Source organism: Bactrocera tryoni, chromosome 1 (genome assembly GCF_016617805.1).
Source record: "Bactrocera tryoni isolate S06 chromosome 1, CSIRO_BtryS06_freeze2, whole genome shotgun sequence".
NCBI lineage: Eukaryota > Metazoa > Arthropoda > Insecta > Diptera > Tephritidae > Bactrocera > Bactrocera tryoni.
The window spans coordinates 77,386,131-77,410,535 of record NC_052499.1 but is presented as its reverse complement, the minus strand read 5'-3'; the positions used below and the strand labels follow the sequence as shown (position 1 = coordinate 77,410,535).

Sequence of the window (24,405 nt, the reverse complement as noted above, 5' to 3'; positions counted from 1 at the left end):
AATATTAACACTTTTATTAGTACTGACATAGGTTAATAAATTAATGTTCCTTTAAAATTTTGAAAATAAAAATTTATTATTAATAGTTGTGAAAAGTATCTGAAAAGTAAAACCGAAAAATTAAACTAAAATAGTTTCAGTTTTACATATTAGTGTTCTTGATAGCCGATTTTATTAACGTACATATTTGTATATATAAGGAGATTTTGTTAAAAACTGTCAAACCAGCAGTGGCTGATGCATAGTATTCTTAATACACAAAAAAGTACCCGGAAATAGTAAATAAAACCCAAAATATATAATTTTTCATCGATATTTATTTTGTCGCCTTTAAAGTAATCTCCACTAAATGTTATACACGTATGCCAACGATTTTTCTAGTTCTCGAAACACTTTTCATAAGCACTTCAGCTCCTTAAGCGAAGTTTGTTTTATCTCTACCATCGATCGACTTGTTTGCATGTCAAATTCATAACCCCATGACTCATCGGCTGAATTGAGATCAAAATTCGCACTAACAACTGTCCAAAGATGCATGTCCATGGTGCTCTTTTTGAAAACAATTCAGCTTTAACGGGACGAGACGCGCAAGAACTTATTTCATCCCAAAATATCCACCAGAATCATTGGAATGGACTCGGTAGAGATGTTGAGCTCCCTTGCCATCTCTCTAGCACTTGGCTAACGATTTTCAAGCACCATATCCTGCACTTTTTTGTAATATTTTCATCAGTTGAAGAGGTCGAGGGTCGTCCAGAATGAGTCATTCAATGACCTCTCAACAGTCGAAATACGAAACAAGAAATTTGGTTACAAAAAAAAAAAATTGAGACAAATTCTGTGTTCGATACTTTTATCCATTGTAAAAAGCGCAAAGCACTACTAGGGTACCGACTTAAGCAGCTGCTGTGACAAACTGGTTGACGGATCGCCCTCATATTTGGCATAGTAATTAAGAACAGTCCTATCAACATAGCAAAATACATTGCTTTGAAAAATCGTTTACTCGGGGAATTTAGTTACAACTTTCGGGTGCCTTTTTAAAAGAATGTCAAACCAGCAGGGACTGGGACATCATATCCTTAATATATGATAAGCAGAGTAATAATGGTTATTATGATGGTAATAATAATAACTAACTAAAATTACCCAAATGCTGTGAAAATCTACTCCCTCTACTATTTAAAAAAAAATCGAACCCCTGTTGGTTTTTGATGAAATTTCCCTTCTTCTGCTTTAGCAAGCAAATCCTACTTCACTAATATTTATATACTATAAATGATTCGCTATTATTTATGTACTTTAAATAATTATAGGTTTGTCTAGGGTAAAGTTAAAAATAATGAGTTTAATATAAACCATAAATAATTTCATAAATATAACTTTTTAAATTTACATAATTTTTTTTATTTATTACTGATATCACACATCCCAAAACATGACAGTTAAAATCTTCCTACGACTGAATTTGAAATAATCGGTTATCAGGAACACTATTCTCTCCCTTTTAATTTATTATCATACAAATATATTGTAGTAAACTGCTTAGAAGTCATTAAAAATCCTGAATATCACATCCAAATTATAAGAATATCTCCATCATTTAAAAATTAATTGAGGTTATTTGGTCTATTGTGCCCTATCTCCGTTATTTAGCTTTAAGTAGCAATTTTATTTTGATATTCTCAACATTACAGCCATCTACCACTAACTACACTGTAACTAATAAAAAATTCTGTTTTTGATTTGTTTCAACAATTTCCTTTACATTTGGCACTTTTTCGACTCATTACATTAATATGCAATATTTTCGATTGATTTTGGTACGCACTTACTCACATTCACTTCACACTCTCTTTAAACTGCGCTCTCGCTCATCTACTACTCTACGTTCTATCGTCTCTCTCCACCCCAAAATGTGCCTCTCAGCTGCATACATGTACTTTGTAAATAACTCAAGTATTTTTTTATTAACATTATTAAGTAAAAGCACTTTTGAGAAAATAATATAATAGTTTATTGAAAATTTCAAACCTAATCGTAAGTATTTGCAATAGCTGAGTATTATGTAGGCAACAAAGCAGTAAATCGAGTTTGTTTCTTTAGTCTTTTGTACAGTAGGTACTGCTGCACACCTATGTACTATGAAACTGCTTAGGGTTTTCATTAATAAGTTTAGCAATAAATAAATAGGCGCATTCACAGTAACTACAACACACGTAAAACAAATCAATGTATATATTAAATAAAAAAAAATGAATTTGTAAAATACAAACACCAATACAACCACGTTTTAGCGGCGCCTCTTTAGCGTAAACAAAAGTAAAAATTTCATATTAATTACAGCGTAAAAGTATTTGAAGTGAATTCAATTTTTTCCACTTATCTTTTTCACTTTTTCGCCTTCTCTACTCAGTAAATAGTAAAGAAATAATTTTTTTTCATTAAATTAAATTTCCTCAGGACTTCTACTAGTAATGCGTATTTTATTTAAATATGTAGCAGTAAAGAAACGAATAATAAATAACAAACGTGTTGGTGTGTGTGTGCGTGCAATGTGCGCAATTTGTGTGTGTATGTGCGTTAGTGTACGTAAGCAGGTTTATTGTGTATATTTGCTACGCTGCCCACAGCTGTCTGCGACGTCTGCGTATAAAGGCACCCATTATCATGTTTAAATGTAAATATAAATACAACAAATACATATGTGCCACTACAACAACAAAGGTCACTATTAGTAGCACAAGCGTCGAAAACTGCGAGTGTTAGTGATTTTTCAAAAACTTCCAAAAATAATTTTAAAAAATATAAAAAACAAATATATTAAAAAAATAAAAAAAAATAAATTTTTTGTTAACGGAAAGCCTTGCAGTCTTTTGCATTGAAAAATATATATAATACATTTTTTTTGAACTCTGTACTACCTATCCCGCTCCCGTGTATATTTGTACATAATTATATAAATTTATATAAATGTATATGTGTGTTAACTTTAGGCTGTGTTCGCTAGTTGGATACCAGAAATCACTGAACTGGCAGCGCAAAGAAGCAAATATGGTGGAACATATAGCAAGGATCCTAGAAAAAGGTACACCAACCACTGCGTTGTACCGCTCTAGCGTTAAACTATACCTACATACTACATACATATATACTATGAACCAATTACTACCCACATACAAAAACAAAAAATATCAACCAAACCAAACCAAATATACTACATCATTACTTAATTAGTATGATAAGTGATTAAGTAAGCATTTATACTAAAAACTAAAAAAATGATTGAAAAATTCATTTGACTCACTCAATTTGAATTTTATCGCATAAACTGAACAATCCCAAATACAATAAATATATATACAATTCAATTAGCTTACTAAATTTAGTGAATTTTTAGTATACATATTTTTACAAAAAAAATTTAATTATTTAATTTCTTTTTTTGGTTTTTCATTTGCTTTATAATTTGTACACTTTTGATTTCTTTCTCTTTCGCTGAAACACTTGAGATTTGTATTTTCTACTCTGAAGTCAACATAAATCTCTTCAAATGCAAACTCAAGTTGCAAACACAAGCGCAAATGCAATGAAATTTTTAATAAAAGAATATAAAATATTTGTTTGTAAGTAAAAAAGCATTTACAAAACCTTTTGGACAGCCTTGTGCGCAATATTGTGAACCAACAACATTTTCTCTATAGAATGCTTACCCAAAACCAACGTAAAGAAAATAATGCAACTGTTTTTTTTTTTAATATACCGTTTATGTATTTCCAATTTCATTTAACTAAAGTGAAATTTGTAAAAGAAAATAATTAGTTAGAAAAACCAGCGTTGATCAGAAAAGCATTGGTTTCTTGGCGGCATGTGTTTCTAATACTTTCTTTATGTGTTCAGCTTTACATATATAGATATATACTTTTTCCACTCCACTCTCCACATAACGTCTAAGTAGCAGCGAGGCGGTAACCAATTTGCTAGTCTAAGAGCTATTTTTGTAAGGCATATCAGCGTTAGTGTGAACACCTGCAACCCAGAAAAAATATTTAAAATTAAATCGAATAATTTTTATAAATGTGTATAATTTGAAAGAAAAAAAATTAGTTACAGAAATTAGCATACAAATGTATAACACGCAATATGAGAAGCTTTGTAAAGCAAACGCTTTTTTTATTTTACATTTTTGCTTCAACTCAAACAATAATATATGTAAGCATTTACATTTTTTTACGTGGTAAAACACGAAAAAAAAAACATTAAATAATATTTTTCTATAATTTTTGTTAGAAATAAATGAAAAATAAAAATATTTTTTGTAAAAAAAGTGTTAATTCGCATAAGTGAGCATGTTCACAATGAATATAAATAAAATAATAATTTTAAGTTCAAAATAAAAATAATTTGATGTAAAAAATATTAAATAATATTTTTGTAGATTTATTTTTGTAAGAAATAAATTAAAAATGAAAATATTACAAAAAAAAAATATTTATATTTTTAATTTATTTCTTACAAAATGATACAAAAATATTATTTAATATTTTTTACATCAAATATTTTTATTTTTTTGTAAAAATATTTTCATTTTTAATTTATTTCATTACAAAAATGATACAAAAATACTATTTAACATTTTTTACAACAAATTATTTTTATTTTTTTTTTAATCTAAAACTATTATTTAATTTATATTTATTGTGACCATGCTCACTTATGCAAATTAAGACTGGCATTTGCTTTCTAAATGTTTTCATTCCACAAAACAAAAATTTTGTTAATAAATATTTGTATCCAACGTGCATTATCCTACACACGCTTCATAAATGCAAAGAGAATATTGTTTGCTATTTTTCACCCTACACGACATACTACATACAAATGCTTAATGCTGTTATTTCGAATATAACTATGCAGACATACACTAACACTTCGCTATTTTTTGAAAAGTTGTGAATATATGTATATTTGTAAAACTTTTATTAGTTAATTTTGATTGAATTCTTTTATGAGTTAACTTTTAGTTTAATCAAAGCACGCAAAAATAAAGATAAATAAATAAAAATACAAATTCGTTATCCTGTGAGACAATCATTATTAGGGATAGTATTGAAAATATGGCAACACTGCAGTTACACCTATTATTTCACACGCTGCATAACTTGTTTTTAATTTAATTTGTTGTATTGTTTACTAAAAAATTTCCGGACAATTTTGCGCACTAAAATATTATCTGTTATCGCTTACAAAATAAATGAAAACTAAGCTTTCAAACCTCCAGCCAACAAAAGCTTATTTTGCATTCGATACTCTTTAGCAGTTTGAAGATGAAGATGTTCTAGCAAACAGTTGGAATTCAGAGAAAACTCTGAGAATATTATATTATTTGGGAACAATACTGTTTTAAACTCTGCCCGATCAATAAATCATGTAAAAAACAATGTATATACAGTGAAATCTGCCATAAGCGGACATGTGCGGCTAATGGATTTGTCCGCTTGTTCTTAATAAAAATCAAAAAAATTTGGGACTGGCCAATGTACACTGTAAATGGAGTTGCTATCTTAATAAAGCTTTCACTTTATTTTATTTTGATATTGCCTGAGTGCGATAAACTTTATGCTTTTGTCGTTGTCGGAAGCTGCCATTTCTGAACACGCACCACAATTCGGGCATCCAAGCACCCTCCAAAGACTAAATTGATATGAAACAAGAGAAAATGTCGGCTTCGTGAAAAATCAAAATTAAGTACAAAACGATTTAATACATAGGATACATTAAGACGAAAAAGTACTCAGAAATTGTAAATAAAACGCAAAATATTTAATTATTCTTCCCCACCAGATGTAATATACCTATGCCAACGATTTTTACAGCCCCTCCGAAATACTTTTCATCAATGATGGCTTTCAGCTCCTTCAGCGAATTTTGTTTAATCTCTTCGATCGACTAAGTTCCGATTCCACGGAGCGGCAGGTTCAGTTTGGGGAACAAGAAAAAATCACACGAAGCCAAATCTGGTGAATAGCGTGCTCAATGCTTGGTATTCATTACGTTTTTGGCTTTATATTCAATCACAATCGTGGCTCGATGCAAAGGCGCATTATAATCATGTAAAAGTCATGAATCGTTTTTTATTTTCGACGGACATTTTCACGCAAGCGCCTCAATACGGATATAGCCAAATGGAACTCCTTATTGACCGTCTATAACTTCAGAACAAACTCATGATGCACCAAACCACAAATATCGAAAAAAGCAATGAGCCTCACTTTGATTTTCAAGCGACTTTAGCGTGGTTTTTTCGGGGTCGGCCCGTTTTTCTCCTCGATTCCGATTATTGTTAACTTGTAAACTCGTAAACCCATATTTCATCGGCAGTCATAATGCTCTCCATGAATGTGGGGTCGGAATCCGCACGATCAAGCATGTCCAAAGATACTTGTTCACGGCATCATTTTGAAAAAAAAAATTCAGCTTTATTGTGACGAGTCGAGCATTACATATTCAAAATGTCCACCTAAATCACTCGAACAGATTCGGGAGAAATGTTGAGCTCTCTTGCTGGAGAGTTGGCACTTGTCCTATGCTCCACTTTTTTAAAGAGGTCGAAGGTCGTCCAGAACAAGGCATGTTTTCAACGATCTCTCGACTTTCTTTCAAGACTTTGTATCACTTTTAGGCTTGTGTTTTTTATAAAACTGAATAACCGTAAGCCTTTGCCAATATTTGCAATGATTCCACACCCGAAATTTGGTTAGAAATTCAAAAGTTAAGACAAATTCATTGTTCAATATTTTTATCCATTGTACAAATTGCAACGCACTACTGAGGTTGCTGTAAACAAACTGGTTCACAGATCGCGCTCATATTTGGCATATTATTTATTGATAGTGCTACTAAATTACCAAAATAAATTATTTTATCCGGAAAATTTAATTACAATTTCCGGTTGTTCTTTTGTCACAATATGTATTTCCTTTATTTTTTTTTTTCAAAATTTGCGCCCAAGCCTTTAAGGGATTATAACTACTTGCAAGTCAGAAATTTTTTTTGGGAATTTTTTAAGCGCCATTTTATTATCAAATAAGTTAAAATAAACGTGCGTTTACATAATTTAATGTACTCAATTAATCAGAGGTTTATTTTGAAAAAAATTTGATTTCCTTGACCTCGTAGTACATCCTCGGGCGTACCTGCCCAAAATTGTGTCTGGCGGCGGGAAAGATTTTCTGCTTAAAATTATCTTTAATCCAAAAACCAAACCAAATTTTATGAATTAAGGTCATAATCGAACGACCAGTCAAAATTTTGATGTTTGATAAAATGTCGGCTTTAAAACAGAAAGTGTTTTTTTTTTTTGGAAAAAATTATTCTTCAAATGGCTTTAAGAATCTTATTCCCTATCTGAAAAATGTATCTAAAAAGGGCATGTGAACATTTTAACTCGATTGGCCTAACCGTTTCGAAGAAAATTTACTCATCGACTCTGAAAAAGAGTTTCGAGAAAAATGCGTTTAAAGTTTTAAGAACCGCTTAGGCTAAGTTAACAAATACATTCGTATAGTCGAAACTATCTGGATCATCTTTAATTTTTCAGAGAATATTCTCAATCACATGTACATTTGATGTACACGCAAGTAAGAATTGATTTTTGAAATGGACAAGTGGATTTAGCCCCTCAAAATGATATATCTACCCTTAACATATTTGGTACAGAAGTATATAAAAACTATCAACACTGCAGTTAATGTCTATGCTGACGCCTAAAGCGCTTAGCTCTCATCTTCTAATAGATTTTGAAAATTTTCATCCTCGGTAATTTCTTTTTTATTTCATTTCGTATTTTTGGGTTTCATCACATGTATTTAGTTTGCCAGAAAAAATAATAAAAATACTTTAAGTACCATAGAAGAAAGGAAAATGACATTCAATTGAGAAGTTTGGATATTTACATATACTCCTTATAAATATATTTCTTTAGAATCAGCTATAGTTTAAAGGAAAAAAAATTAAAATTTATCAGAGTTTAAATAAAATAATTTATAGAAGAAGTCATACAATTATTTATAATTTAAAATAACAACTTATTTTCTGTATTTTCCGCAAAACAATTAGTACAAAATTAACGCTTCTCGTCCATACTAACAACATTCGTACTCGTACATGCTCTAAAACAAACAGACGTCTAGCAAAGATGATACGAAAATCGACAAGTTTTGCCATGAGAACGCAGCGAGAAAGAAAGAAATCAAAACTATATTAAAGCTAAAATTGAAATTTTATAAATACATTAATGAGATAATATTTATAACAATCATAAAAACACAAGTTATATTTTTTTTTGATTTCATTTAATTTTTTTTCTTAAAAACTAATTTTTGCATTTGATTTTGTTCTTAACGATTTTATACGAATTTTAACGCTGTGCTTTTGCCCGATTTTAGTGCGATTTGTTCAAGTACCCGATTTTATATAAACTGCTTTTAATTTGCTTACTTTTTGAAAATGAAAAAAATATATATACGATTCTTCTTTTGTTAAATAATTTTCCCTCTCACAATTCCTTGAGTATAAGTACAACAATTTCACAAGTTTTTTTTAGAGTTTGATGATGCTGTAGCTTTGCATACTATTACTTAACGCAGTCGTATTACACCGTTGAAATATATACTTACATTTTTAGCAATAATTTATAGCGTATATATTTTTCTTGTAAATTAATAATAAAACACAGCAAAACAAAAATAGTGTACAAATTATTATTGATAAAATATTTTTAATGAGTTCAATTTTATTGCTTGCACCGTTCGTTCATTCGTTCGTTCTCGTTCGTTCGCTCGTTCGCTCGTACTGTATGCCGCAGCCACGCATAGAAAAAGTCAGGTGAAAAGTTAACAAAAATTATTTTATATAGCTCACGTTATAATATATTATAAAAGACAACAACAACATGTTGATGAAAGCTACAGATTTTTTTACAACTGTCTTTAGCAAAAATTTCAAGCAACTATGCCAAATCATACAATGTCATCATTAAGTATACCCTTTTATATTCCCAAACTCCTATAAAATCCCTGCTCAATTAACTCCACCAAAATATCATCGATTAGTTAATTTTTTCTAGAATTATTCACAATATTATATTTGCTTAGGTCATTTAAAGCAATCATTACAGCCAAGCGCACACTCACCCATAAGTAAAGTGCACCCTGTTTTAATTGTTTACGCCACACTCCACCGTGTTTACTGTCATTATCGTTAGGGTAGTGTTGTTTTAGAAAACTAGCTTACTTTCTTAGCAAACTTGAGGTACAAGAAATATAATATAGTTTATAAATTTAATATTTTTTTATATATACAAACATGTATTGGTAGGTGAATATACCTTTAGATTTCGGCAATCTTACACAGAATTTATAGTCAGCAGTAATTAGAAGATTTCTAGTAGGTTGTAGGTATACAAGTTAAAATTTCTACCATATATTTTAGCAGCCACAAATTTGTTGTTTTTTAAACGCCGTTGTAAATATGTCTAAATGAAAATATACTCGCAATTATGCAACTATATTCAAAACCTATTATAGTTCCAATGTTTTGTTAGCTCTAAAACACATTCCCCCAAGAAATCAACGCCTCTCTGCAAAATTTTAAACATTAGTTTAAAAAAAAATTGTAAACGAAAACTACACTGTTACGAAACTAAATTTTTTATTGACTTGTACTCTGAAAACTGTTGGATTTACATACTTACTCGTTTGAACTACTCGTTTATGTAGGTACAACTAATCACAGTAATTCCGTTGTTGAGTTCGATTTTACTTGAAAATTTCATTTTCATTCGAGTTTTATAATTAAACAGTTTTATGATTATTATTATTATTTTGTTAGCGTTACACTACAATAACTCATATTAAAGTATATACCAATGTATGTAAATAATACACATTTGTTCAATTTTGGTATAAACTCGTAAGCTGTCCGAAGAAGGAAACATAAACAGTTTCACTCCCTGCGTTGCTTTCGATAGAGCGAAGGCCTTTATTACCAGGTGATATTAGTTGTTAATGGTCAATATTTTCTTAAAAAGTGATATAAAAAATTCAAGCAATGTGTTCAGTGTTAATAATTCTTAATAATTTTTATAATAGTTATTACTATCGGTTACGTAACCGGTTAAATACACGAAAGCGCTACCAGAAATTTCTATTTCTATGAGTTTCGTAAGATCAAATTGAAACGCAAAAGTCTTACGAGTTGGACAGTATGTGTTTTTGTTTTTGTTCTAACGCTAATTCTTACAATGTACTGATAATTATTATTATCGGTTAAGTTACCGGTTAACGACACAAAAGCGCTACCAGAAGTTTCTGTTTCTATGAGTTTCGTAAGACCGAATGGGCCAATCTAACCGCAAAAGTATTTTGAGATATGTATATTGGAGATTCGGTAGTCCTGACTTGATGTTATGAAAATTTCCAAACACCAAAAAGTGCCAAATGTGGTTTAAAGATTTCACAACGGAAATGCAAATCGCTTCATTCAGGTTTGCACATCCCCTTCGGACACTTTCCCTCGTGTTATTAAATACTCTAACAATTTACGAAGCCGTCTGTTTATAATCATTATTTAGCTAATATTTTTTTGGTAAAAAATGTTTTGCCAAATTTGCTTTCCTCATAATAATTTATTTGAACGAAATAATTTTTGTTTATGTCAACTGATTGCTGATTTATTCAAAGCAACATTTAAAATAGTTCACGGGGCCAAAACTGAGTTTGAATGCAAAGACTTTTGTTGCTCGTTGTGGAGCAATTCTCTTTTGGTGTTGCCCATTATGTTTACAAGAGCGATACAACTCCAGTAACACGAGTTGCGAAATTTCCAATTTCCTTTCATATCATTTGCCCTAATTCTTGAAGGCATGTCAGCCGATCATATTCTTCATGATCTCTTCGTCATTTCTATTCGTCACCTTGTCTACAAAAAACCGTGTGAACACAGTCTAAGCCAACTGTATATAAGGAACAGCTAAAAGTCAACTTCACTGAGAGTGTGTTCCGCAAAAGAATACTTTCTTTATGCGAAACTTTAAAGGGAAAAAGGTTATGTTGTTGAAAAATACTATTAAAATATAACTAAAATACATTTTATTTACATTTATGTAGAAAAAATTAAAAATAAAAATATATAAATGAACAATTGTACACATTGCTTTTACATCCAGAACGAAAAATATAATAAAATTAACTTATCAAGGAGAAAAAATCTGCAAATTAACTAGGGACGTCAAGCGCTGCCAGTAGTACTGGGTTCCATATGTAGCACGTTAACAAAACCAGCAAAAAAAATCTTAAAAATAATGAACAAAAACGCATAAAAAAATAAAATTTCGTTTTCAGCATCCAGCGTTAAAACAAAACTAACAAAAAATATCCAAAAAAATCTAATGAAAGAAATAATTTTATTCAAACTCTTCACTATCAATTCATTTCTCACACTGAACACAGGCGATTTTTGCAAGTTGTATACCTGAGATAATAGACTTGATTGGAACAAGAGCCAAATATGGGGGCACGTTAAAAAATGAAAAGGGTCGAAGGTGAGACAATTTTAACAAACAAAAAACTTTTACGTTTATAAATCGTTCATAGCGAAAACGATAAACTAAAATACGAAATAGCTACAACTAGCCTCCAAATTAAATTAAATTTATTTTTAATTTTAGAAATTATCAATTAGCTTTAAACTATGGAAAAAATATTAAATTTTTCTTTGATTATACAAGTAAATTTTAGCAAATAAACACCAAATCAAAATGAAATTTCTGCAAGAAACAAAATCAAAACAAAAAACTACTAACAAAAAATGTTTCTTTTAAGCACCGTAAACGCGTTTTAACGAAAAACAAACAGCGTTTAAGGCTGAAAAAATATTTTTTACAAAAAAAAAATTAATACTTTATGACTAGTGTTTTAAACTAACTACTAAAATTCCATTACTTTATTTTAAGTGTATTTTCGTTTTCCTTTGCCGCTCATCCATACAAACAAATCAAATTTTTGCTATTTCGAATAATTTATTTCACCTAAAAATTATGCAAGTCAAGTCACTCTAAGCAAAGTATTTGAAAAAAAATCCAAAAAAAGATATTGTACTACAATAATTGAACCAATGCAATTTTTTTGTTTGCTTCAAAGAAAAAAGTGTATGAAATTTTATTTTGATTTTTAATGCAATGCAAATTAAGCAATCACACACCAAACATTTGGAAAACATTAGAAAATCACAGAAAAAATGCAATACCTAAATAAACATTATCAAATTAGCCCGACTCCAACAATCAGACAAATAAATTTAGAAAATTTACAAAAACTAAAATCCAGCTACCAACACCAGCACTCCACCAACGCACCGAAAGTCCTTTAACCGCCCACCCACACTCCATACATGCATGCGCACACAATGAAAAATTGCACAAATGCCGAAAACAGTGTAGGAAAATCATTGGCGACGTTAAGAAAAACCGCACAGATCCATCACATCACATGCCCCTGCACGCAGCCCAACTAGCCACGCACCTGCCCAACACCCAACAACGACTTCCGCAACACAACACACAGCATATATGACAGCGACATGCCAACGAACACACTGGTGGCAAACAAATTAGCCCACGCACATTTCAGCACAACACTTACAAATAAAAAAAGAACAAAAAAAGAAAAACAATAACAATTTACAGTCCAATTATGAATAATATAAAAATTGAAACAAAAATAAAAAAATCGATAATTATTTAAAAAAAATTCGAAAATTAATTTTAAAAAATTCAAAAATTATTTAAAAAAAATCATAAACATAAGTTCCAAAAAAACACTAAAAATATTGGTCGTACTTATATTTTTTTAATTTAAACAAAATTATAAAATACTAAATTAATTCGTACAGACTTTAAAAATAGAAATTCTTAAACGCTACCCTTTCCTGCCTGATCCCGCTTAAGAGGCCTTACTTACCAAATGGGTATTAAATGAAATTACACCATGTTGATACATTCATTATTAAACGTCTTAGTTAATTGTTAACAATTTTGATTATTATTATTATTATTTTTGATTATTTTATTTCAAAATTTCGTATTTGCACTTGAAAAAGGGTGTAATTTTAATTAGTACCTGCACACATCCTCGAATAAATTATATATATTTTTTTTTCAAATTAAAAAACTGAAGTCAATTTTAAAATGTTTGGTTTTTAATTTTCTCAAATACAAAAAATTTAGTCAATTTCTGTTTAAATTTTTTTTAAATTTTCTTCAGTACTGAAAATTTTATAAGTTACATTAAAAAGTACTTTAATACCTCAATTATTTCCTACAACTTCTAGGTTAGCCGAGAATTTATTTTTATTATTTTTTTATTTTTTTTATTTTTTTTATTTTTTTAATTTTTATTTTATCTTTTTTAATCATTCCAGCAGTTTCGGATTAAAGCGCTCATTTCTCATGTTGCACGCTTTGTGTTTGTTGTGTTGTTATTATTATTGTAATTATCTATTGTAAAACAGAAAAAATTTCACTAAAATTTCGAACAATTTTTGTGTTGCATAGTAAAACCCGATCAAAAATAAAAACAAAATCAGTCGTCTATAGTTTTGCATAAATAGTGATGCCATATTGGCTCAAACGTTTTTATAAAGCATTTACGATTTGGTTGTGATTTTTCTTTTTCCTTTTTCCGTAACTATACGTCGTAACTTCATTATCAAATATCGATTCTCTGTCTATTCTCTTCCTATCTTTTAAAACATTTGGATTGTAATTAAATTATAAACAAATGTAATTAAACAAAAAACAAAAAAACGCAGAAACAAAAACAAACAAGTATATATATATATAAATCTAAATTGAAATTTAATTGGCGTTTGGTGTTTATTGTGTGTATATTTTTTTCAATTAATCGTAATAAGTACTGTCGTCAAGTTGTATGTAATTGTTAGCGTGTATTAATTGTAATAATCTGATGAATTGAACTTTTTCTCCAATATCAATCAATTTCTTATTCGACTTACAAATTCGATTGTGAATTTCCATTTCACTACCCATACTTTCTTATCGATTTAGATTTCGACTTTTGAATTTTCATTATTTTGATGTAAACATAACAAATTGTATCTTTCGAAATTGTTTTACTTTCATTTGCAGTGAACTCATTTTACCTCTCTGTAATTCTTTCTACTAACAACTAACATAATTCTCTACTCTGACTACTTTTTAAACTCGCTCGCTCTCAATTCATCGCATTATTCGAAGACTAACAAAAAATAGTATTACCAGTTCAAAAAAAACAAAATGTCGTATAGAGTAATTTATTTGATTTTTAGCAGATTTTTTTTTTTTTCATTAGAAGGCGTGTACCAAACATATGTACGTTAACACTTTGAAAACCGTTTTAGGAACGAGTGTGTTTTGAAAAGCTACATTTGTAAGAAAAATACTTGATTAAGAAGAAAATAAAAGAAGTATAGTATATGTTAATAACTATTTATAAATTACGAACGTAAATTAACATAAATGAAAACAATTAAGAAGTTTGGGGCGTGATATGAAGAAAAATTTAACCCAGCAATCAATTGCGATCTTCGTCTTCTATCAATAAATGTGTTCTAAGCTAATTTAAAATTTTGTTGCGTTTAAATATACTAGCAGGCAGCACTTGTGTGAGGAAAACAAAAAAACAAACCTAGGGGTTTATAAACATATCTTAATTAAAACAAAATAAAAAATTCCTCAAATCTCTGATGTCTGCCTATGAGGTTTCACTCACAACTAAAAAGACACTCCGTTTGATAAATCACAATCAGTTTGAATACGCTGCTATATAGCAAACTTGCACTTTGGGAACGGAAAAGACAAAATTTGCAGTATAAAATTGTTGAGCATTTTTTCACAACCTCTCTCGAAGTTCGTTTTGTCCGCATTTCAAAGCAGGATCTATTGATCTATCTATAGATATATTTCTATGAAATTGTCAAGAAAACCGCCACAGATAGTTGCGTTGATTGAAGATGTACTACAGCATCTTCTCCTTCTACCTCTTGACAGCTTTTACAGTAATCGTTGTATGGTATTCCCAGTCTACTAGCGTATCTTTCAATATGACAGTTACCTGTTTACCTGCACTCCTACTGGAGTTCTTATGTCACTCTATTTGAATTTTCATACCAGGCATGTGCGGCCATTCCATTCATGCCACGTTTGTCTGCTTGTTTAACAATTCAGAGATTATTACCACCGAGACTTTGATTTATACTGTATGATATCACATATAACATGTTTGTCGATTAAATAACGGATGAAGTAACCGGTTAAGTATCTACGAATCTTGTCAAAGTGTTTTCATATAAGGAACTACTGCTTAGCTAATTTCCTCTCGAAAATTTTGGCTAAAAAATGAGAAATAACACTTTCTATGTCGCTATGTACTATGTGTACTAGGGCGCAAAGTATTTTTTATATGTAGACATCTAAGTATGAAACTTGTTTTTTTAACATACGCAAATATTAGCGAACCAGTTCGACATATAAAATGCGTTTTTAGACTTCCTCAATTAGCGAAGGTTTACTATTAATGGGGTTACAAAATTGCAGCTTTTTAACGAGTGATTTCATATCCATTTCTTTTCAAAATTCAAGAAGTTATGTTTATTAATCAAATTGGTATACAAAAAAGTCAACAAAAACCGTTAGAGAAAAGAAGTCAGTTTTTTCACAAAAATTTTTTGTTAGTCTCCACTAAGTGACAACAAACTCATCAGCTTTTTTGACGCATACATTTGCGTAGTGTGAAAATTGGCCAGCTGTTTATTGCATTTACATGTTTTGCTTTTAACTAAATGTTTTCGCAAGCAACAGCAAATCATGGTAAATTAAAATAAAGCAGATATTGTCGTATATAAGTGTCTAATGTGATTAATATTAGCGAGTCACATACACATAAAATAATTTAAAAAAGTAAACTTCATGTGCTTCTTGGTGTGTAGCAATAACATACATACTAATATTATTAACAATGCGCCTTTAAGCCAAAAGTCATGAAAATTCTAAATTGAAGTTTTCAGAATAAATTTGCTTTTTGCTTAAAAAAAATTTTTTAATACAAATAAATATTATTATAAGCCCAAACTGGCAAAATTTTTTTAATTACAAACAACTAAACAAAAATCACCAATAACTGCATATTTACGCAGAAATGCATAAACTACTGATGTAATGAAGCGGCTTGGCAGCAAAAACAGCCAACTCGAACTGCGCGCTCGTATACTATGTAGATGACGAAAGAGATCGCTGCAACGTTATCAATAAACTTCATAGCTTTCCAAGTGCTCAACGTTAACAAAATGGTTTTGAATATACAAAAATACGTTGATGTTTTTAAATATAAAGAGTACTAACTTTTGTGTGTGTCTGTACGGAAATTTCGTTTTTTGGAGTTACGCCGTTTTCTATAAGCTACATAATATATTTTATAGTTTTTTTTTTAAGAAACTAGTTTTTATAGGCAGAAGCAACAGTATTTAAGCTAGTTTACTTTAATACAAAGGCATAATAGGACTTGCTGAGGTAAATGCAGAACAAAACGCAGTAAGCGTAGAGCACACATTATTTTTATTGTAATATTTTATTTTTTTTAACTACTACAACATATGCATACATGTACACAGTAATATTTTTTATAAGCATTTTGTTTATAGTGAAAAAGTAGTTATTTTGTTAAAGTGGCAAAATAAATGACAAATGTGTTGGTGAGTGCTTAAGAGGCATTAAAGAAATATTTTAAATTATTAAATAATTAATTAATAATTAGTTATAAATACTACGAGGTTATTGCTACAACTGCAAAATCTGAGGATAATAGAGTTTTTGAATGATAAAGTAAGCTGAAAGGTACTTTCATGTGATTCCTAACCCAAACTGCCATTATCGATGCTAATGCGGCACTTATAACGTTAAGCTAGCATTTTACTGAAAATTTGCAATTTCTCTATTTTACAACAGATATTACGAGTTCAGTTGATGTTTTCAAGTAGTTTGATTTTCTGGCGAATGTTTTCGCTTTTGCTATAGGTGGCAGCTAAATAAAAACCAAATCGGTTTCATAAAAATAGAATGCTGTCGCGGATGAAATACGCTCTTTTGTACCTTCAACAGAGAGTACGAAAACTCTAGCATAGCTATGCCAAATTTTCAACATTTGTTTCTCTTTAACTTCCAATGTTCTCTTCAAGCATAGTTATGTTGGATTTTTCAAATTTTTTCTCCTTAACTTCTTATGTCCCCTTCAAGCCTAGTTATGTTACTTTTCGAAATTTTTTCTCTTTAACTTCCAATATCCTCTAACTTAAATATATTTAGTTTAGTAAATAGAGAAAAGCGAAATTTCGATTTTTGAAATTTTTTGCCTAGACTTCATTTTTGTTAGAACAGTTGACCATATTTTATATCTTTCTTCGTACAATTTCCTTTTCATAATTCTTTAGCTTTAGCTTCGAGTACGATTTTATAGCTTTTGTATATGCGAATCATGTCAAGTTGTAAAATTCTTACACAGAAATAAAAAAAATTAAACTCAAAAATCCAACACATTTGACATTAATTTTGAACTTGAAAACTCAGCGTTAGTATATCTATCTAACCTATAAAATCTTCACTTTAAATTCGTGAAAAACCCGCATTGAAAAACTAGCCATTAGTTAGCAGTCATACAAACGCAACGAATATCCATGAGTACGAGTAACTCACCCATTAAAGTACTGTATGTATGTATGTAGAATGATCAGACAAGCTCATCACTATTCTTGAATTTCCCGCACAACTTCATGAATCCTTCATACGAATTTTAGTTTTCATTTCACCAGCAAATCGCACACGCTATCATCCACCTAGCAATGCAACTACAAACCTATAGCATTAATTACCGAAATAAATATATTTTTTCATATTTTATAGGAGTTAAAAAGTATAAGAAAATATAAAATCAAGCTTAGTCTGTCATATTCAAAGAGTGTAAATATATTTCGAATATGACTAGTATAAATAAAGTAATTACAAAGTCATGACTGAAATGCGTGGCCAGGCATCAATTTTCCAAAAAAAAAAAACAAAGCACAGAAAAGAGTATAAAATTAAGTATGCAAAAAATTAAGTTTGTTCGTTCGTTGTTTGGACTCGAGCAACATTTGTGTTTTGCAATTTTAACAACCACATTTAATTGCTATGAAAATTTCTTCCACTACCATATATCAATTCAATTTCGTTAAAAGCGCACACACAATAATTTATATTTTTCAAGTATGGATTTTATTTTTCCTTCTCAATAAAGAACGCAAGTAGTATTTGCTAAAGCAACCACTGCCTGAGCATTAGTGCGTCCATTTTTAACAAACACACCAACACACATAAATATATAACAAATAAAGTAGTTGAAAACGCTAACCAAAAACATTGCATCATCATAGAAATTGTTGACATCTTCATAAATTCCATAAAAACAAAATCAAATGAATCATTCATAGCGACCGCTTGAGTTCACTGGTGAATCAATCACTAACATCCATTACTTAAATGTGTCACCAAATAAGTATGCATCCACACTCATAACCTCACATTATCGCTCATCGCATCGTTGAGATTGCAAATCAGTAAACCGAAACTGTAATTAATTGTTGTGTAGCAGCGTAAAACAAAAAAAAAAAAAAATAAAAATAAAAAAAATCCTCTCACTCATCGCCGAATTATATTAATCATTAGTTGGCCCGCTCAAGCCATCACATCATTCATCTTTTAACTACGTCATCAATAATATTCACAACGGAAAGAGAATCGTTTACAGAAACAAAAACATATCATGGCATATGCAAATTGTTGACCATTATTTTGAGCATAACATTTTACGTACATAATACATGAATCATATTTGCATGTGGCTTGCTAGTGTGTAGCGCGAAATTTTAAGTGTTACAAATTTTCTAATAAATAAGCATAAATTGCATGAATTCATGCCATTATATAAACAACTTAACATTGTTACATTGCATAACTTAACATAACAGAACATAACATAACGTTACATAGCATAACACAACATTGCATAACATAACATAACATAGCATAGCGTAACATGATATAACATAGCTTAACATAGCATAACACCTCATAACATAACTTAACATAACATAACACATAACATAACCTAACTTGACATGACATAACATAGCATAACGTAGCATTGCATAACACGCATAACATAACATAGCATATCATAACATATCATATTATAGCATTACATAACATAGCATATCGTTGATTTAATCACCAAACGCGGCATGTGTAGTGGTCATGTTGTTGTGAGCACTGCAATTGTGTAGCCTCTATGAATGTGTGAGTGTATTTTAATTTATTTAGCATTTTGCGATGGTTTCAATGTTTACCTCTTCCAGTAGTTGGTATGTATGTACATTTAGGTGGTTTAATTTATGTTTTGCATGTCCACATAGTTAGTGAAGTTGTATATGATATTTAAAGAACTTTAAGCAAATGGTGAATAATATGAAATATAATTGAACTAATTTAATTCAATAAATTTATTATTTAAAAAAACAAAAACTGGAAACGTTTATTATAAAGCTTTAATAATACATATTACTATTAAATAAATTGTCAAAAAATTTTACTAAAATATGTTACGTGCCTTTAAAATTAACTAGAAGGTCAGGCACATATTCGAAATAGAGGTTATAAGAAGAGAGCATTTGAAGCATTTAATTTCATTTAATAAGCTGGTTGTGGTAAATTTAGCGGCGGAATTCTGCCGATCCGGTTACGTAGACCCGACTGTCGTGGAAATGGATTTATATAAGTTAATTTCACTCAGTGTAAAGATACTAGGGGGCATTTAAATCGATTTCGAAACTCTTTGATTCCAAATCGCACTATTACTTATTTTATTCTACCTATTTTCAAAGCAACTTCTTCAGAGTTTTTCGGAAAATTTTAAACTCAAGCATAGCTTGTAGGGGCAAATGTCTGAAGAAAAGTAGAAATTATTAAAGTAATTCTTCTTTGAGTCATTTTAGTTACTCATGTTGCTCCATTCGTAAAACTCCTTGTACTATCAACGATTACCATTCAAGCTCGTCTTCATGAGCATACTTGTAGAACTACACCTTGCACCAAAAATGCTCAGAAGTATTACGATAGCACTGGTATACAGTGATTTTGTTGCCCTGGATATAAGATCAATTACGGATATATTGTATGCTCACCGTTCATGAAACAATCAATGATTTTGTAATATTTGCTCTCGTTCATTTTGAGTTCCTCATTTCTAGCTTACATAAAAAACCAGAAAGCTTGGAACATATATGTATATGCAATAGGAGATTTATTGACAACGCCACTTTTTTCTGAAAAATAAGGATACATCCAAGTAAACCGATGTAAAATTGTCGAAAACCTATGTATGTATATCTGTTATATTTCCATAAAACTCCTTTTATGAGCATTTCTTTTATCATTTTCCAATCGCCAATATCTTTTTAAGAACCAGCAGTAATCTTACATCATATGGGTATACCATCAACTTGAATACTTTTCCTCCATCATAGATCCTGGTGAAACCGCTTTCTGTGTTCCTCAACAAAATTTCTTAATTATCCCAAAGTTTATCCAGTTGATTGCGGATATAGTCTTACTCGGTGTTCATATTTGGTCTTAGAGTCAGAAAGTTTGTCAACATATTTTTCACAATTTCGTCAGAATTTTATGCCGCTTTCGATGCATGTTCTCACCCAAACGCCTCAGTACGGCAAATTGAACTTCTTATTGACCGTCTGCCTCCCCGCATCCAATTCATGATGCATCAAACCACGAATATCCAAAAAAAGCAATAACCCTCACTTTGATTTTTGTGCGGCTTTGGAGTGGTTTTTTTGGAAAACAAAAAATATCGTCCAAAATCATTCTAGCGGACGCGCGAAACCTGCCGAGCTCTTCTTTCAAGCGCCTTTTTATTAATTTTTTTTTAATATTTTCACCATCAGCAACGATTCCGCACTCCAAATTTGGTTGAAAATACAGACTTAGAGACAAATTCTTTGTTCGATATTATTATACATTGTAAAAATCGGAGTGCACTATTGATGTGTATCGACTTAAGCAGCTGCTGTTATCAAATTGGTTGACAGATCGTGCTCACATTTGGCATAGTAATTAAGGACAGTCATACCAGCTTAGCAAAATATTATTTTTCCGGGGAATTTATTTACAATTTCCAGTAAATTCTCTATCGTTACACTTTTTTACCAATTTTCACTCTTCCATTCTCTTCCACCAGCACGCTGTACCGATATCTGAGAATTAATAATACGTCGTGACTTCATTGATTCTCTGCATATGCCAATGATCTTTATGATCTTTTAAAATCAAAAGAAAAATTTCATGCAATAAAAGAGGAAAACAGAAAAATTTGCTAAGATATTAAGTGCAACAAAAAAATCATTTGTTAATTTTTTTAGTAAAAATTATTGTTTTTTGATAGAGCTATAAACTTATTGTTTTTTATAGAGCTATAAACTTATTGTTAGAACTCACTTTTTCACTGAAATAACGCTATTCTTGTGAACTACTGGATATGCTTCGAAAATCAGCTCAGTTGCAAAATACATACATATATCGGAATCTAAAATGCAAAGCAACGTATCATCAAAAAAGTCGAAGATGAGTTTTTTATTGCTTACGATTCACTACATCATGTGACATATATGTAGCACAAAACTTTCATTCCGCTGTCAGAAATAAACAATATATAACCACTTTCTAACCAAAACTCAAATTTTGTTTCAATATGAGTGGTTTTAATTATACCTTTCTTCCTCCGCCTGTAAGCTTATGAAAAGTGATGTTACGTTATTTTGCATTTTAGGTGACGATATGCTCTATTCTGACTTGTTGTAATAAAAACATATTAAGTTTTCTTAGTATTAATATTTTACATTTTTAGCATTTAATATGTGATTGCAATCGACTAACTAACTACAAGCGTATTTCTAAACCAGTTAAAATAAAAGAAATGCATATATTTCGCAATTATCCACCATTTGCACATTTCTTAATTTTATTTTTGTTTAAAGTGTATATTCTCTTACAAAATGTTGTACCTGTAGTATAGTGTTAATTTAAAGTAACCTCCTAAAGTAAACTCTGGGGTAGCAGACTAAATAACTAAATTTTTGTTTTGAAAATAAAAGTAAATAAACATTTTCTTTCTATTCATCATATGATTTGAGAGCCCCTAATATATATTGATTTAATTAATATTTTAACTTATAACGATTTTAATGCTCGTTTATTTATTGAGTTTTAATATATTTTTTCAAATGACTTTTTATTTAGCAATTTATACATTAAATATATACTTATGTAATTTCTATAACAAAAACAGCAAAGCTGAGACTGAATTATATAAACGAAGAACACACAAACACAATTTTACAATTTATACAAATAAAAAAACAACACACACACACAAGTGTAGAAACATTCAATACATGCAAACATATGTACATATATGCCGTTATACAAACACATGCAACTACTAGAATATTGTAAAAATATTACTACTAACTAATTGCAGCACAGTGCGCTTGTAGACATGTGATTTTTCACTAAACCTATTGATGGTTGGATAATGGAAAATCATATTTCTGCGCGCCACTGTACTACTCAACACGCTACATAGACTTTTGGAGCTGCCTTCAACATATTACACGCATTTGTACATATATAATAGCATTATATAACAACAAAAATACACAAAATATTAAATATAAGCAACTAATATTTGCTACAGTTAACTACACTCTAAACACACACACATACCTATGTACAAAATATAACTTAGACTCATACAATTAAAATATATTTCCCCTTACACGCATACCTGCAAATTAACTTGTTCATTTATATTCTATATATCAGTGTAAATTTATACATATAATACATACCATATATATACAAAATAATGCATTATATACACTACAATTATATAAGCATTTACTTTATCACAGTGACACTTATTTACCTATGATTTACAACTACAACTCAACTATACACACATATATATACAGAACTTATTAACATTAATGTATGTACAAGTATAAATATGTATGAAATATATTTATGTACTTCTCTCTGTTCTACATACTATTATATATGCTATATTTACTCCTAAGCCATTGTCAATACCAAATTTTCTAATCGAATTCTCTTTTTTATTCTGTTCGCGCAAATATTGAACAAAATTGCATTTCATATGCAAAACCGTTTGTACCACACGCACACACACAAACGCCTACACACACACACATATACCTATGTGACTGCATAACTGCGCTTGTGTGACTGCTGGCTGACGACTGGTCTCAACTGCAATGCGGCCTCATCCACATGCCTCGGCCCGCCTGCACTTTGGTGCTCCACTGCTTCCCGCCGCGGACGTTTGCGCTCTTCACAATTTGCTTGTTGTGTCATTGCGATTTATTTTGACATGCTGTACCATGTGCTTGTGTGTTTGCTGCCGCTGACACGCCCATTAATAATTCATAGACATATTGTCGTTTGCGGACATATAACGTACGAGTCGGTGTCGCATTTCTTAAAGGATTTCCTGCACGAAGATCGAGAAGATGTGGACGTGGAGGTGGTATTTTTACATCGGTAAGTCTGCTCTTTGAATTCTTTATCGCCTCTGTCGTTGTACACTTAAGTATTTTTTTGTTTAAATTTATGTAAGCTTATATACGTGTCTTATGTATAAAATTAATTTATAAATAGTAAATGAAATAAGACGGGTAGTAATTCATTCGAAAATTATTTATTTATATTGAGTAAGACATGATAAGTGCAGTTACATATTATCTTCATATACATATAGATTCTGATATTTTAGTTTTTTTATATTTATATATCTAAATTAATTAAATAATAAATAAGTATACACATATATATTCACATTAAGCCGTTGCAAACATCTTAAACCTTATAGCCAAAGACTGCCAACGCCCAGACGCAGCCAGCGAGTTGAGCTTTAACATACATACGTACTATATAATAGGTTTCTTTATAGCTTTTGTACCATTTAACCATGAACTCCTTCTAAATTAACATCTTATCTACTAACTAACTAGCTTAATGCATTAGTATTTCCCTTTAAAACTTATTTAATTATTCATAACATGTTAGGTTAGGTTATGTTAATCCGGTAGGCCAATAAGCCACGCATATACCAGTTCTGGACCAAATGGAGTTCAATTGTCAGATGGAGTTCAGTTGCTAGGTCCATGAGA

The 24,405-nt window shown here is 30.2% G+C and overlaps 1 protein-coding gene across 13 annotated transcripts in view; it reads left to right on the top strand.

The window, feature by feature from the left end:
* LOC120769448 (calcium-activated potassium channel slowpoke) overlaps positions 1–24,405 on the top strand; it is a 155,218-nt gene that overhangs the window by 64,760 nt on the left and 66,053 nt on the right. For 12 of the 13 annotated variants that reach the window (XM_040096441.1, XM_040096478.1, XM_040096502.1 and 9 more), the window contains exon 8: positions 23,666–23,776. In XM_040096441.1, coding sequence (XP_039952375.1) covers positions 23,666–23,776 — 111 coding nt within the window. Of the gene's footprint in view, positions 1–2,996; positions 3,089–23,665; positions 23,777–24,405 lie in introns of all 13 variants that reach the window. The other variant, XM_040096469.1, reaches the window with a different exon arrangement.